Source organism: Heterodontus francisci, chromosome 9, assembly GCF_036365525.1.
Source record: "Heterodontus francisci isolate sHetFra1 chromosome 9, sHetFra1.hap1, whole genome shotgun sequence".
Classification (NCBI taxonomy): Eukaryota; Metazoa; Chordata; class Chondrichthyes; order Heterodontiformes; family Heterodontidae; genus Heterodontus; species Heterodontus francisci.
Genome location: NC_090379.1, coordinates 19,242,846 through 19,259,282, shown reverse-complemented (window position 1 = coordinate 19,259,282; position 16,437 = coordinate 19,242,846). Strand labels below are relative to the sequence as shown.

Below are 16,437 nucleotides of genomic sequence, written 5' to 3'. Positions count from 1 at the left end.
AGCCGGCTTTGAATAACTACAGAATTAATCCATACTTACAAGGTCTTGGTTTGCTATGACTGCATTATCACAGTAAACAAAATATTTCATGCTTATCAGTATCTCAATGCCTTTAAAACTGCTGGTCATTGGCAACAGGCCCATCAAGTCTGTATCAGTGACTTTCTACACATGACCCCCTTAGTCGAATTCCATTCTTCTGCTCGTTGCCCATACCCTATCATATTCCTTTTTATCAACAATCTTTTAAAAAAATTATGGACTCCTTTTCAACAATAGCGTTAGAGTCATAGAGAGATACAGCACTGAAACAGGCCCTTCGGCCCACTGAGTCTGTGCCAACCATCAACCACCCATTTATACTAATCCTACATTAATCCCATATTCCCTAACGCATCCCCACCTTCTCGCAATTCTCCTACCGCCTACCTACACTAGGGGCAATTTACAATGGCCAATTTACCTATCAACTTGCAAGTCTTTGGCTGTGGGAGGAAACCGGAGCCCCCAGCGGAAACCCACAGGGTCACAGGAAGAACTTGCAAACTCCGCACAGGCAGTACCCAGAACCGAACCCAGGTTGTTGGAGCTGTGAGGCCGTGGTGCTAACCACTGCGCCACTGTGCTGCCCCAAGCGTTGTTAAATCTTTATCTACAGCTAGAGCTGGATGGAAGCAATGTTTAGTTATTAACATGAATTAAGGCCTCTATCAATTCAGTTGGCTCTTGTAGAGAGTCTCTGGCAATTGGTTAAGCCGTCACGGACCAGACTGGTAGTTCACAAGAGGAACACTAAAAATTTAGGTGAAGTACCTATTGGATTAGAGCATTATGGAATTTGTGTGAAGCTAATTTATGCACGAGTTTGGATGATTTGATGGGTGCTGAGAATGCACCGTATTAAAATACATGTTTAAGTGAAAAGATGTTAGAGGTCTGTTACATAGAACAGACATTTTTTTAATGTAGATTTCTTTAAAGAATTATAGATTTGTCAGTACTTCGGGAAGGAATAACCTACAAATTAAAAGGCATCCAAACATAAAAATGAATCTTGAATTGAGATCTTTCCTGGTGGTCTTAAATTATTATTGGTGACTTTGTCTTGACTCTCCACTACCTTGGTTCTTGTCATCATATTTGGAGTGAATAAGTTGATCACAAACCAAATGTTGGGACCCAAAGTAAATTGTCCCTAGCTTTCCTGCCTTGAGAATATAACGCAGGCTTTAATTCTGTCAGCACAGAATTGAATATCTTACATCAGCTAACATGCAAAGGCTGATGCTCTCTCAAGGTTACCAAGAAACTATTTGGAACATTTACAGAAGTGCTGTCAGAGGTGCCGTCATTCAGATGAGATGTTAAACCAAGGCCCTGTCTGCTCTCGCAGATGGATGTAAAAGATCCCATGGCACACTATTTGGAGAAGAACAGGGGAGTTCTCTCTGGTATCCTGGCCAATACTTATATCTCAACCAATGCCTTAAAACAGATTATCTGCTCACTACCTCACTGATGTTTGTGGGATCTTGCTGTGTGGCTGCTGCAATTTTGGCTGCTGCAATTTCCACATTGCAATAATGACTGCACTTCAAAAGTGCTTAATTAGCTGTAAAGTGCTTTGAAACTCCTAAAGGCGCTATAAAACTGCAAGTTTTTCCTTGTACCAGGAATAAGAATGGCGAAAGCCCCTTATCAGTGGGTTCAGTGCTGCTTTTGTTTTCTCGTTAGTTTCAGAACTCTCTTGTGTTTCCAGAATCCAAGATGGTGCCTTAAAATGCATACGTGACTAGAATGATGTCATGGCCTGATTAAGCCTTTTTATCACATCTAACAGATTACACTTACTCATTGCTTAGCAAAATTCTACAACTATTTATTGCTTACTAAATGAAACTTCATCTATGCATTTATACAGAAAATTTAAGATCTGGGAGTATTGTGGCCAAAAACTTACATAATAGCTTCAGTGTGAGCCTGCTCAGTCAGCTGAATTAGTCTCTGCTCTGCTTCCCTCTCCAGACGCATCTAAAAAGAAAAAAAATTATAGTCACATTGTCGAGAAAATGTGCTATTCCAAAGGAAGTTTTTTTTAATGCATCGAGTGGAAACCTACATTAAACTTTTAATGAAACAGAAAGAGCTGAAATTCTACAGCTAACATTTTTTTTTAAAAAGCTGGCAGCCCAGATGGCCACTGCAAATTGCATTTGAACACCTTACACATTCCAAGGCCTTTGAGAGGAGACACATGTCTGATCAGCCTGTACCCAAGACAATGGCTTTCTTGGTTGAGTGAACCACAGCAAATTGTGTTCATTAGCAGGATATTCAAAGCCATTGTGGCCTATTAACCTTGAAAGAACCAACCCTTCCAAGTATAAACATTAACATCCTGAGGCCTGAGACACCGAAATTCCTAAACTTGAATATCATTAGAAGGTTCCAGGGAATACACTGAGGCAGTCATGTGACCATCTGTCCATCTCTGTGAAAGCTGGAAATTTTCCCTTGGACAAGGCAGACAAGCCAGTGACTAATTTGGGGCAAAAGCCAGAAGGGCTGTGTGTCCCTCTCTCTCTCTTTCTCTCCAGAAGACCTCGCGAAAGGGCGTGCGAAGCCTAGTTGCTGGATCCAAGACAAAGACACCAAGGGAAGAAAGCCACCTACAATTGTGCCTACAAGAAAAGCCTGAACCAGGTGGCAGGTGGGACAGCCACAAACTGCACATTTACCAGCCAAGGACTTCAAGAGCACAACTTCAGTTGGAAGACAATGGAATCATCCAACCCTGCAGACTGTGCATTAATTTTTATTTGTTCTGGACTCTAATCCAACCACAAATTTACCCCTTATGACTCGGTAATCTATTTGTGTTTGTGATGCTCGTGTGAGTGTATGTGTAGCATATTTTTTTTTTTTACATCGGGTTTAGAGTGTTAAGTATAATAAACTCAGGGCGGCACAGTGGCGCAGTGGTTAGCACTGCAGCCTCACAGCTCCAGGGACCCGGGTTCGATTCCGGGTACTGCCTGTGTGGAGTTTGCAAGTTCTCCCTGTGTCTGCGTGGGTTTTCTCCGGGTGCTCCGGTTTCCTCCCACAAGCCAAAAGACTTGCAGGTTGACAGGTAAATTGGCCATTATAAATTGTCACTAGTATAGGTAGGTGGTAGGGAAATATAGGGACAGGTGGGGATGTTTGGTAGGAATATAGGATTAGTATAAATGGGTGGTTGATGTTCGGCACAGACTCGGTGGGCCGAAGGGCCTGTTTCAGTGCTGTATCTCTAATCTAAAATCTAATCTTTCTTGTTTAAACTCAAGAAAACTTGTCCGATTGGTTCTTTTCCGATCACAACAAAGGTAAAAGGTAAAGCACTCACTGAAGTGATAAACACATCCACTGTTTTAAAAAAGGAATAAACCCTGTTGCATTCAAATAAGAGGAAGGACAAGAGGGGAGCCTTGTGACCCCTCCTCACCTGATCGTAACACGAACAACTCATTTAAGCTTAAAGCTTGCCCTTAGTTGGTTTTTAACAATCAGTTATAACATACTGTGATAAAGTAATAACTCTTGTGTCTCTTTCTGTTGACTTTATTGAATGTAGAATTCTCTGCTATTTTTACAACAGAGTGCATTACTTCTTTTTAAAAGGGCATTAGAAAGTTGCTTGTAAAGGAAGATTATAAACAGGAGAGTGGGATTAGACTAGGTAGTTTATATGGGGGAAAAAAATCACAGGCACAGATTGAATGGGTCAGCTTCTGTGCTGCAACATTCCTTGATTGTATGAATATTTTTCTTTAATGGCCAATAGTATCAACAAGGAAACTTCTTTGGGCAAGTCAGTTGAGCCCAACAGTGTGAGGCATCATCAATAGAGCTACAGCCAATATCCTAGGTATCAAAACCAGAAGATGCCAGAAATACACAATTAGGCTGTCAGCATCTGAAAAGAGAAGACAGATTAATGTTTAGGATCAAGACCCTTTGTCCAACCACTCTGGTATAATGACCTAACCCTAAAATTCAACCTGTTTCAGCCCTTTCTGATGCTGACAGACCTGCTGTGTATTCCCAGCATTTTCTCATTTTGTTCCCATGATTTAACATTTTTTGAAAATCTTCAGTGATCAACTGGTTTCAATGGTACGTGTGTTATTTCAACTCCTTTGCACTGTAAGGCTCAGTAGCTTTTCCAAGTCAGTAATCCTTGTTTAAAGCCCATAAAGGAATCATTAAGTTCTTTAGTATTATCTTTCTATTTAATTTTGTTACATTTTATATTCTCCTCTTTGTTTTATATTCTTCTTGCAGCATGCACTGCTCCCAAACCAATAGATTGAAACACCCAGGTTCCTACAAATGTCATTCCTGAGCTACCCACTAAAGAGACAAGGTGACTCAACCATTAACTTTCCCCTCACCCAAACCATTCCCCTCCTACCCTTCCATCCCTGTCTGGAAAATCCTGGACTTTGTTTTGGTCACAGCTGACTATGAAAAGTCACCATGCTAGGACATACAAAGGAAGGAGAGAAAGGAAAAGTATGCATCCTAATGCTTCATGAGCACTATTTGTCACCAGCTAGCCTGCACCTTACTGTTAAACACTTTACTGAATCCTATTAGGATATGTATGAGGTTGAAATGAATTAGTTTCGGGGTAGCTTCCTAGCTCCCGTTCACATACCTTTTCTTCAAAAAACTTGCTTTCCAGTTGTCTCAGTGTTTCTTTGTGCTCTTTGTTTGTTGTGTTCATGGTGTCCTTTATCTGAGAAACAAAAGAAAAAAAATCTGAGAAAACATTTCTTTTACAAAGTGATTGATGACAACGCTACGTCATCAGGATGCGCCGCGGTGTGCACATGCGCACACGGTCTCAGGCCCTCTGCGCATGCGCTGCGGTCCGGATTGCCAGGACCAGTTTGCGCATGCGCAGATGACGTCATCGTGTAACGTCATCTTCCTCGGGGAACACGGCAGGTTGGCCTTTGCGCATGCGCAAACTGGTCCTGGCAATCCGGACCGCAGCGCATGTGCAGATGACCGAAGCCCGTGTGCGCATGTGCGTCAATCTTCCGAAAGCTTCGGCGCGAGTTTTTGAAAATGGAAGGAGGAGAGGTTTCGTCGGGCATTTTATCTCAATTATTTAGTCATTTTGGGCATTTGCTTCATTTTTATTAGACAGAGGAGATTGTTCCAAGGTAATTTGCTCTGAAAATACATTTCAAGGGAAGGGAGGGGGAAGGGAGGGAGGGAGGGACGGGGGGGGGGGGAAGGGAGGGACGGGGGGGGGGGGGGAAGGGAGGGGGGAAGGGAGGTCGGGAGGGAGGGGGGGAGCAGCGGAGCGGAAGGGGAGTGCCTTTTTCTGTGCATGCGCCATAAACACAAGGACTGGCTGATGAGATGGAGCCAATTAATTTGCCCAACAATTGCCCGGAAGCACCTTCGGATGGAGGTGGCCACGCGCTGGACATCAGTCGCGTGCCACAATCCATGGATCCTGAGCGTTTCACCCCCTGGCCTAATGATCTGATGGACCATACATACGCCTGCCTGTTCAAAGCTCCACTTCCCCCACCTGCGGTACCCTCTCCTTGCTGTTCAGTTACACAGTCACCCGTTCCTGCACCCATCCAAGCAGTGCACATGGACACACAGTCACCTGTTCCTGCACCCATCCAAGCAGTGCACGTGGACACACAGCCACGTTTCCCCATCCGCCCTTGAAACAACCATGCAGAGCCTTGTGAGACTCCGCAATTGTCAGCTGCTGCCTGTCAAGCAGAGAAGGCGTCCAAAGGGGTCAAGCACTTGGGGAACATTCAGCAAGAAGAGACTGAGCACTAAAAGAAACAAGCATGCCGTGTCCAGTGGTAGCACAAATGTGAATGCTCTTGCTGCGTACACAACTGGTGAGGTGGGAGTGCAGCCACACCATTCTCCATCCTCAGTGTTGCTTTAAGGCAAAGGTAGATAAGAGTGAAAGAAATGGAAGATGATGCTGATAGTAGTAGGCAGGATTAAATGGGAATGGATGGGAAGACGCACGAGTAGCATAACCACTAGCAGGGAACAGCTGGGCTAAATGGCCTGCTTTATGTTCATAGTCCAAAAGAAATGTGCTTCTTTTTCCAGCACCCTCACATCATTCATGTTTTCCCTGAGAGCAGCATTGAACCATCACGAGATAGGGGCAGTTACATCATCCTGACTCCTACAGCTGAGGTGGGTACTAAGTGATTCATTGGCCTATACTGCAGAGCATAAAGCATGCGCAACAGTAATTTCATTGGAGGGAGGGAAGCTCTGACACTGATGTTCTTTCATTATTTCCTTTCATGTAAAATGTGCCCTTGAGAAAACAATCCTCGACACTTAAGGACGGCATTCCAGCAAAGGAGGCAGTGCAGGAGATGACGCAAGGATGTGATGATTCCTGCATCTGAGGTGGGTAATAAGTGCTTCATTGGCGACGTTATCAATTGGTGCCTTCACTGCAGAACTTAAAAAAGGTGTGCGCAACAGTAATTTCAGTGGATGGAGGGAGGCAAGCTCTGACTCTGATTTGCTTTTCTTCTTTTCATGTAAAACATGCTCATCACGATGTGGAAAGGAACATTGCATTTATGGATGAATTGGGAGTGCACATTGGGATGCATTCACCAAGAATAGACTGAGCTCAGACTCTTGTGACTTTGCCTTCTTCACATGGACAATACAGTAGTAGAATAGAGAGCCAAGCGTTCATTCACCACAAGGCTCTCCAGGAACAATCTCTTTAGCTGTGCATAGCAGAGACTCGGCCTGTCTGTCTAACGGGAATGCTGGACACAACACTCATGTATCCATGCACAGCAGTTCCTCGGATACTTAATGAACTTAATAAAACTTTTCAATAATTAAACCCAGAATTGTTGAGGTTTTGTTTTGCATGCTATTTCCCTGACTTTGCAACTGCACTTCAGATATTCAACTATGGTGGAGGGGTGGAGGTAGGGGGGTGGAGGCAGGGGGGTGGGTGGGTGAAGAGGGGGAGGGGTGGGGAGAGCAGGGAGGGGTGGGGAGAGGGAGCATGCAAAATGCAGGGACCAGACAGTTGCAATGCCTGAAGTACTGTGGAGAAGGGGAGAAAGCAACTGGATTGGGCATCCGCAGCTGGAGGGAACGGCTGAATGGAGAGGGCCGGAAGCGAGAGGCCGTAGAGAGCCGCGGGGAGCGAGCGTGCGAAGACCTTGGTGTCACCGGGTACAGGGACTGGCCAGTAAGTCTTTTGCTGTTGTGTTTATGGCGCATGCACAGAAAAAGGCACTCCTCTTCCGTTCCGCTGCTCCCCCCCCCCACTCTCTCCCCTTCCCCCCCTCCCGCTCCCCCTCCCCCCCACTCTCTCCCCTTCCCCCCTCCCGCTCCCCCTCCCCCCCACTTCCCCCAGCTCTCCCCCTCCCCCCTTCTTTACCCCTCCCCCCTCCCTCTCCCTCTTTCTCCCCCCCTCCCTCTCCCTCTTTCTCCCCCCTCTCCCTCTTTCTCCCCCCTCTCCCTCTTTCTCCCCCCTCTCCCTCTTTCTCCCCTCCTCTCCCTCTCCCTCTCTCTCCCCCTCCCTCTCCCTCTCTCTCCCCCTCCCTCTCCCTCTCCCTCTCTCTCCCCCCCTCCCTCTCCCTCTCTCTCCCCCCCTCCCTCTCCCTCTCTCTCCCCCCCTCCCTCTCCCTCTCTCTCCCCCCCTCCCTCCCTCTCTCTCCCCCCCTCCCTCTCCCCCTCCCTCTCCCTCTCTCTCCCCCCCTCCCTCTCCCTCTCTCTCCCCCCCTCCCTCTCCCTCTCCCTCCCTCCCTCTCCCTCCTCCCCTCCCTCTCCCTCCCCCTCCCTCTTTCTCCCCCCTTCCCTCTTTCTCCCCCCTCTCCCCCCCACCCTCTTTCTCCCCCCCACCCTCCCCCCCTTTCTCCCCCCTCCCTCTTTCAATCCCTCTCCCTCTCTCTCCCCCCCTCCCTCTCCCCCTCTCTCCCCCTCCCTCTCCCTCTCTCTCCCCCTCCCCCTCCCTCTCTCTCCCCCCCCCTCCCTCTCCCTCTCCCCCTCCCTCTCCCTTCCCCCTTCCTCTTTCTCCCCCTCTTCCTCTTTCTCCCCCCCCTTCTCTCTCCCCCCCCTTCTCTTCCCCCCCCCTTCTCTTCTCTTCCCCCCTTCTCTTCTCTTCCCCCCTTCTCTTCTCTTCTCTTCCCCCCTTCTCTTCTCTCCTCTTCCCCCCTTCTCTTCTCTCCTCTTCCCCCCTTCTCTTCTCTCCTCTTCCCCCCTTCTCTTCTCTCCTCTTCCCCCCTTCTCTTCTCTCCTCTTCCCCCTTCTCTTCTCTCCCCCCCCTTCTCTTCTCTCCCCCCCCCTTCTCTTCTCTCCCCCCCCCTTCTCTTCTCTCCCCCCCCCTTCTCTTCTCTCCCCCCCCCTTCTCCTCTTCTCTCCCCCCTCTTCTCTCCCCCCCTCTTCTCTTCTCTCTCCCCCCCTTCTCTTCTCTTCCCCCCCCCTTCTCTTCTCTCTCCCCCCCCCTTCTCTTCTCTCTCTCCCCCCCCCTTCTCTTCTCTCTCTCCCCCCCCCTTCTCTCTCCTCCCACCCCCCCCTCTTCTCTCTCCTCCCACCCCCCCCTCTTCTCTTTCCTTCCCCCCCCCCCTCTTCTCTCCCCCCACCCCCCTCTTCTCTCCCCCCCCCACCCGGCACCGCTACCGCTGGTCTCCCCGCTCCCAGCGCTGCTCTCCCCGGCCCCCGCGCTGCTCTCCCCAGCCCGCTCCACTCTCTCACTCCGGCCATTGTATTCTGCCACGTGTTTGTTAGGTTTCATCTCTGTGATTCTTTGAGCAGCGCCATCTTTAGTCCTGGCAGCTGCTACAGTCGCAAGATGTGACGTTTTCATGGCACATGCTGTATTTGCGCATGTGCCAAAACAGCGCCACCTACCGATCGTGTTGTCAACAATTGCGGTCTTTCTTTTATTGTCTGTCTCCCTTTTATCACTCCTGAAATTTATATCCCTGTACTTGACACCTTTTCCAAGTGACGGTATACTTCGGATGAGACATTAAACCAAGGCTTCATCTGCCTACTCAGGTGCATGTAAAAGATTCTATGGCACTATTTTGAAGAGCAGAGGAGTTCTCCTCAGTGTCCTGGTCAATATTCATCCCTCAACCAACATCTCTAAAACTGGTCATCTGGTCATTTATCTTATTGCTGTTTGTGGTAGCTTGCTGTGCACAAATTGGCTGTTGTGTTATCTACATCACAATAGTGACAACACTTCAAAAGCACTGCATTAGCTGTAAAGTACATTGGACCGTCCCGAGATTATGATAGGTGCTATAGAGATGGACGTCTTATGGGAAACAACTGTTTACCATTCAGCACCTCCACACAGCTGTGTAGCGGAGAGTGGGAAACCTCCTTCTGTCGTGCATGCATATTCTGATGCCACCACCTGAAAATGCTCGGGTAGAATGCAAAAGCTGTATAGTTCAACATGAATGAAATATTATAAATGGCAACTGCAATTAGTTGAAAAAGGTTGAGTGGGAAACTTTTAAATTCCCTAACTAAACGTTTCACTTACCAAAAGCTACAAACTATTATCTAACCAGAGCAGATAAATCTTCCCACCTCCTCCAATTTTCTCTCCTTACCTTGCTCTTATCTGCATTTGGCAACTCATGCTATATACTGTTGTATAGGTAGTCCTGACACTTCTGTACCTTGTCTTTGTGTAATTCTCCACATATTATTATGGAAGGCAAATCCAATCTAAAGAGGGGCCAACGATGAGGCTCGAGAGGTTGAATGACCTATTCCTATTCCTATGCTCACTATATCTTTTAAAACAATAGTCACTTACAGAACAGAAAGGCTATTCAGCCTATTATGTCTGTTCTGACTCTTTGGATACATCCGAAGTGACAGTGCAGGGGTGGGAAAAGCTGTTGTAGGAGGTGTGCTTGCTGCTTTGGGACTACTAAGAGTGGGGGACCAAGCAAGGACAATACTACTGAGGAGGGCCACTGGAGGTGCATGGAGTGCTCAACCTGGTTCAATGACTCAAAGAGGTGAAGGAGGACAAAGTGGGAGAGCTTACACAATCACAAAGGATGCTGTTGGCGACCGTGACCAGGTAAATCTGGGTTCTGTAGCTAGGACGGAAACTAGACTGAAAGGATTCATGGCGAACAATGGGTATGGAGCTGGGTGTCAATGACATATTTGAGAAGGGAAAGACAAGCTGAAAAAAAAATCTTCTAGGTGCACAGGACATATGAACACCCAAACAAACTAGGAGCTGGAGTTGGCTATTCGGCCCCTTGAGTCTTCTCCGCCTTTCTATAAGATCATGACTGATCTGTTTGTGGACTCAACTCCACTTTCCTGCCTACCCTCCAATACCCTTTGACTCCCTTGTTTGTCAAGAATCTGCTTTAAAAACATTCAATGACCCTGCCTCCACCGCTCGCCGGGGCTGAGAGTTCCACAGACTCACAACCCTCAGAGAAAAAATTTCTCCTCATCTCGGACTTAAATGGGAGACCCATTATTTTTAAACTGTGCCCCCTAGTTTTAGTCTCTCCCACAAGGGGAAACATCCTTTCAACATCCATTCTGTCAATCCCCTCAGGATCTTATATGTTTCAATCAGATCACCTCTCAATCCTTCTAAACTCCAATGAATGCAGACCCAACCTGTCCAACCTTACATCATAAGATAACCCTCTCATCCCAGGAATGAGTCAAGTGACCTAACCAAGAAATTTCATACTCTCGACACATCATTCAATCCATAAACACATTTGTTTAATTGCCACAGATTCCTGTCTCCGTCACTTTGCTTCTTTAGGTGGTTTCAGAAACACTTCTCTTTGAAATTTTTCACCCTGCAAAAATGTAGTTTTTATAACGACCTACATTACCACAAGTATGTGGCTAACAGAGCTAAGAAAATTTTCAAGATCACTTTTCCTGCCATGGGAGAGTCTACTCTAACATCTCGATCACCAAGTCTCTCTTTTGAAACTCCGAGCCAGTAGTCTAGCTTTAGCCTTATATGTCCCATTTGGGAGTACGCTTTCCATCCATAGCCATCTGTGTGATAAGGTTGGCTGTCCCCTACTTTGCACTTCCTTCCAACTCTTTTTGTTTTGCTTCTCATTCATTTTTCTTCTAATTGTTTGTAGCCATCATAACTGCCCAATCATAAGGGCTTCTACATCTAGTAGTGTTCCCAGATTGTTCTGTTGTCCTCTTTCTATTGCATAGTCTAGTGAAGCTTCAGCCTCTACTTGCCCTCTTATCTCTTTCTGGACTACTGCTTCAGGATCTCTCCCTCCCACGATCAGAGGTTCTGTCGGCAGTACATGACCGTTTTCTAGTGCCAGAGTCACTTCCAAACCCACTATGGTGACTCGCACTGCGTTTTCTTGCTTTGGACCATTTCACCTCATTTTACCAGTCCATAGATCCTATGTTTTGTTCATCATCTTGGATGCTTAGCCAATATTTGAATTTGCCAGTGGCCTTCCCTGCTCTCCCTACAATGGTCACATCCTCCATTCAGTGGACCTTTCTGGTATGTACATTACCCTAGTACCGACTTTAGACAGTTGCCCTTTGGGTAAAATAGCTCTCTCCTGTGCACCGGTATCACTTTGCCTATCATCTAGGCCCTTATCTACTGTATTCTGTTACTCATAACTGTCAAAGATATGAGTATGTGAGGTATAGCGTGCCTCATCAGCCTCTACTAACTGTTCAGATTCTGCAAGTTTATAATCAACCCCGATTAGCCTAGATGAATGGACCCTAATAGTTTGACTACCATCCTGGAGAATCAGTCTATCACTTTACCCTATCACTTTACCCAGCCCCCAACAATTTGAAGCAAATTCTTTGCATGTATTGCCCATGTCAGGGCAGATGTTAGCCTGCAATTTGGTTGGTCGGCTAAGATCTTTATTTTATTTTATATTTAGAGATACAGCACTGAAACGGGCCCTTCGGCCCACCGAGTCTGTGCCGACCATTAACCACCCATTTATACTAATCCTACATTAATCCCATATTCCTACCACATCCTCACCTGTCCCTATATTCCCCTACCACCTACCTATACTAGGGGCAATTTTATAATGGCCAATTTACCTATCAACCTGCAAGTCTTTTGGCTGTGGGAAGAAACCGGAGCACCTGGAGGAAACCCACGCAGACACAGGGAGAACTTGCAAACTCCACACAGGCAGTACCCAGAATTGAACCCGGGTCGCTGGAGCTGTGAGGCTGCGGTGCTATCCACTGCGCCACTGTGCCGCCCTTATGGAGCATCATCAATCACTGTATGATTTCTTTCACAGAGTTCATTATTGAAAGGATTTTCGGCTGCAGTGTTCATCACTACAATGTTCATGTTTTCGCAGATGCCTCTAAACACGTCATTAGCAAAGTCCGCCCCATTGTCAGTCAGGAATTTAGCCGGTGCCCCTAGTCCAGTCTCAATCCATTTTTCCAAGATTTTATCTACAATCACTCTTTTGTCTTTACCATGTATTACTGTAGAAAGACTGAATCTTGTTGCCATGTCTATGAAGTGCAAAATGAAAATGTTTCTGTCCTTGTCCCAAACCTTTAAATCCATAGCTACTACTTCATTAAAGTCTTGTGCTAATGGGAGACTTGCAATAGGCATGATGGCATCCTCCAATAATTTTTGCATTTATCACATTTTTCACTAATCTTTTCAATAAGTTTTGTGTCCTCATCATTAACCACCTTCGTATCCTTCAGTAGGATTTTTAAATCTGTAACAAGGGGAACGAGCAAATTGTCGATGCTCGTTCCCCTTTAAGACAATTTGCTGTTTTTTTACCTCAAACTCCTGTCACCTGATGCCATTAACACCTCTTTAACATTCTCAATAGATATGCTTGGTTTTGTTAAAGAGATGCAATAATGTCCTGATTTTGGAAAATCAGCAGATTTGCAATTTACCCAGACAGCTGCTTTATCATGTTCCATGTCCAATTTCATTTGTGCCTTTTTCATGGAAGACTTGCTCAGTAGTAAGGGTATCTCACTAGATAACACATCTGTACTAATAAAATGGCCTACTCCATCTATTCTACATGGAATCACCACCCTTTTCAGCGACCTTAATGTGTTGTCATCCCCAAACCTGAAGCAGGTAGAACTTTCATACTCCCTAACCTTACTGCAATCCTTACTACTGAATGATTAGATTTTAGATTAGAGATACAGCACTGAAACAGGCCCTTCGGCCCACCGAGTCTGTGCCGAACATCAACCACCCATTTATACTAATCCTACACTAATCCCATATTCCCACCAAACATCCCCACCTGTCCCTATATATCCCTACCACCTACCTATACTAGTGACAATTTTATAATGGCCAATTTACCTATCAACCTGCAAGTCTTTTGGCTTGTGGGAGGAAACCGGAGCACCCGGAGAAAACCCACGCAGACACAGGGAGAACTTGCAAACTCCACACAGGCAGTACCCGGAATCGAACCCGGGTCCCTGGAGCTGTGAGGCTGCGGTGCTAACCACTGCGCCACTGTGCCGCCCTGAATCTAAAATGAATCTAAACAACATTTCAACCAATCCGTTCCACCACTGTTAACATGGCGCAAATAAATGTATCCGCAATTAGTACACTCATTACTGCACTGAAGCTTTTTGTGATCAGTACAATTCCCTCAGACTGATCAATATCATCTTTCACTTCCGAACCTTCCATGTCATGAGTTGCCTCAAAAGCCCTGTTATTCCGTTTTGGACAATTTACCACATAATGATATTTCGAAACACATCTGAAACACCGGTTAATAATTTCCCCAGGCATTCCTGGGGTTCGTTCCTCTGTTATTGTTATTCCATTCCCGTCATCGGCCAGATCTGCAAAAAATGTCTCCATCCTCATCTCTTTCGTCTGTGATTCTTCTGCTGTATTGATGCCTGCACCCCATATCTGAACGGTCTGGGGTATGGGCCAGACCTGCGCCACGTACAGCAACAACGTGAGTGCCTCACACCTGATGACCAGGTTCTTACCCACAATGGAGATCGCTGCTCCCACATGCTCAGTTTATGGTGTACCCTTGCAACTCGCTCCTTCCAGGTTTTGGCACACGCCCTCTCCCTTCCAAACCGTATCCCCAGCACCTTCAGGTAGTCTGACCTGACGGTGAAGGGGACAAAGGATTGGCCCATTTCCCAAAGAACATGGCCTCACTCTTGCCAGGTTGACTTTGGCTCCCGAGGCCAGTTTTAACTGGCCACAGATGCTCATCAGTCCGCGAACAGACAGCAAGTCCGAGCAGAAGACGGCGACGTCATCCATGTACAGGAGTGTCTCCGGTGCCTGGGACTGTCCCCCCTCTTATGCCCGGATCCTTCCTAATAGACTCAGTAAAAGGTTCGATACAGCAAACAAACAAGACAGGGGAGAGAGGACAGCCCTGTGTGACTCCAGATTGCATCGGGAAACTTTCTGATTCCCACCCATTGATTGAGACTGCGCTACTGATGTTTGTGAAGAGCAGTTTACTCCAATTGCAGATTCCCTCCCCAAACCCCATTTTGGAGAGCACATCCATCATGTAGGTGTGCGATATCCTGTCAAAAGCCTTCTCCTGGTCCAGGCTGATGAGGCAGGTGTCCACCCTCCTGTCCCATACATAGGCGATCGTATTCCTGAGTAGCAAAAAACTATCAGAGATCTTCCTGCCGGGTACAGTGCAGGTCTGGTCCCTCCCAAAATACTTACCTGTGAAATCTGACCTCCACCCCACCAGACTGTACAAAGTTTAAAGTTCACCCCTTCCCATCATCCCCCACACTCATCACGTTTATTTTACCCCGTCCCCACCCCCCCCCCCCACTACTAAAAATCTTAAGTCTCCCCCCTCCCCACCAGTATCACGCCAGCATTCCCCGGATGGGGAAGTGAAGGCGCAGGAGTGCCGGCCGCCACACTGAAGATCGTGGCGGGCCTTGAAGATTGGTGGTGAGTGTATTTAAATTTATTCGTTTTATTGATTTACATATTGAAATTCAGGCCCTGTCGCCCAGCGGCGGCAGAGCCGCCAGAAAGTCTCACCGCTGCCGGGAGGATCAGACCAGGCTCTCCTGGTGTCAAGCTCTGTGGCAGGACTCTGCTGGTAATAACTGACCAGTTCTGGTCACCACACTTTAGATAGGATGTGAGGGTCCTTGAGAGGATGCAGAGGAGATTTACTAGAATGTTTCCAGGGATGAGGGATTTTAGTACAAGGTCCTTCCTGTCATCTATCACACAGAGGTCTTAGATGACAGCATGAGGAAGAGACTGGACAAGCCGCTAACTCTGGACGAGCTGACAAAGGCCATCAGGTCCTTTGAGACGAATAAAACTCCCAGAAGCGACGGCTTACCGGTTGAGTTGTATTCAGCCCTTGGGACTGGGTCAGCCCAGACCTGCTGGAAGTATACGAGAGTATGCTTCTGGCCGGCAGCATGTCATAATCCATGAGGAAAGGCATCATCACGTCTACAAGCAGAAGGGGGAGAGGGCAGAAATCAGAAATTGGCGGCCCATCTCACTGCTTAATGCTGACTACAAGATTCTGTCCAAAGTCATCGCCAGTCGAGTCAAGTCTGCTCTGAAGTTGGTGATTCACCCTGACCAGACCTGCACTGTACCCGTCGGGAAGATCTCTGATAGTCTCGTGCTACTCAGGGATACGATTGCCTTTTTACGGGACAGGAGGGTGGACACCTGCCTCATCAGCCTGGACCAAGAGAAGGCTTTTGACAGGATATCGCACACCTACATGATGGATGTACTCACTTTAACATGTACAGACATAAATAAACAAGAAAATCTAATAGACTCACATCATCCAATTCATTTTCCAGGAAAACCTGTTTCTTCCTGAACTCCTTGACCCTCTGCAGTTCCTCTTGAATCAGCTGTATTTCTTTTGTCTTTTGCAACATTTTGTTTTGTAGACGCTCCATCTGTTGGGTGTGGGTTGTGGCCTGTAGCAAGAAGGAGGCATGAGAGCAAGCTCAGCTAACTGTGATAGTGCACTGCACTCCTTTTAAATTATGCATGCAATTATAGTCACCTGTAACAGCAGGGTGTCATATGTAGTATTGATCAATTAATGCAAGTCTACTAATGATAATCTAAATTAAAACCATGCTTTTTAAGTTCATTCAATATGGAAAAGCGCTCCTGCTAATCTGCCACTAGTATCAATGGGCTGCATCTTTCTAGCTGTCTACAGTCTGGTTGCACCTCCAGGGCAGCACATAGCACAACAAATGTAGCATGGTCTAGGACATCACCTTAAAATCAGAGCCAGGCCATTCAGAAGAAAAGTTAGGAAACATTTCGCGCAAAGGGTGCAAGAAGTGTGG

The 16,437-nt window shown here is 46.8% G+C and overlaps 1 protein-coding gene across 2 annotated transcripts in view; it reads right to left on the bottom strand.

The window, feature by feature from the left end:
• Positions 1 to 16,437, bottom strand: part of LOC137373611 (basal body-orientation factor 1-like) — a 75,077-nt gene that overhangs the window by 39,356 nt on the left and 19,284 nt on the right. For both annotated transcript variants that reach the window (XM_068038640.1, XM_068038641.1), the window contains exons 4-6: positions 15,910 to 16,053; positions 4,700 to 4,780; positions 1,961 to 2,031 (exon numbers count right to left, since the gene is read on the bottom strand). In XM_068038640.1, coding sequence (XP_067894741.1) covers positions 1,961 to 2,031; positions 4,700 to 4,780; positions 15,910 to 16,053 — 296 coding nt within the window. The remainder of the gene's footprint in view (positions 1 to 1,960; positions 2,032 to 4,699; positions 4,781 to 15,909; positions 16,054 to 16,437) is intronic.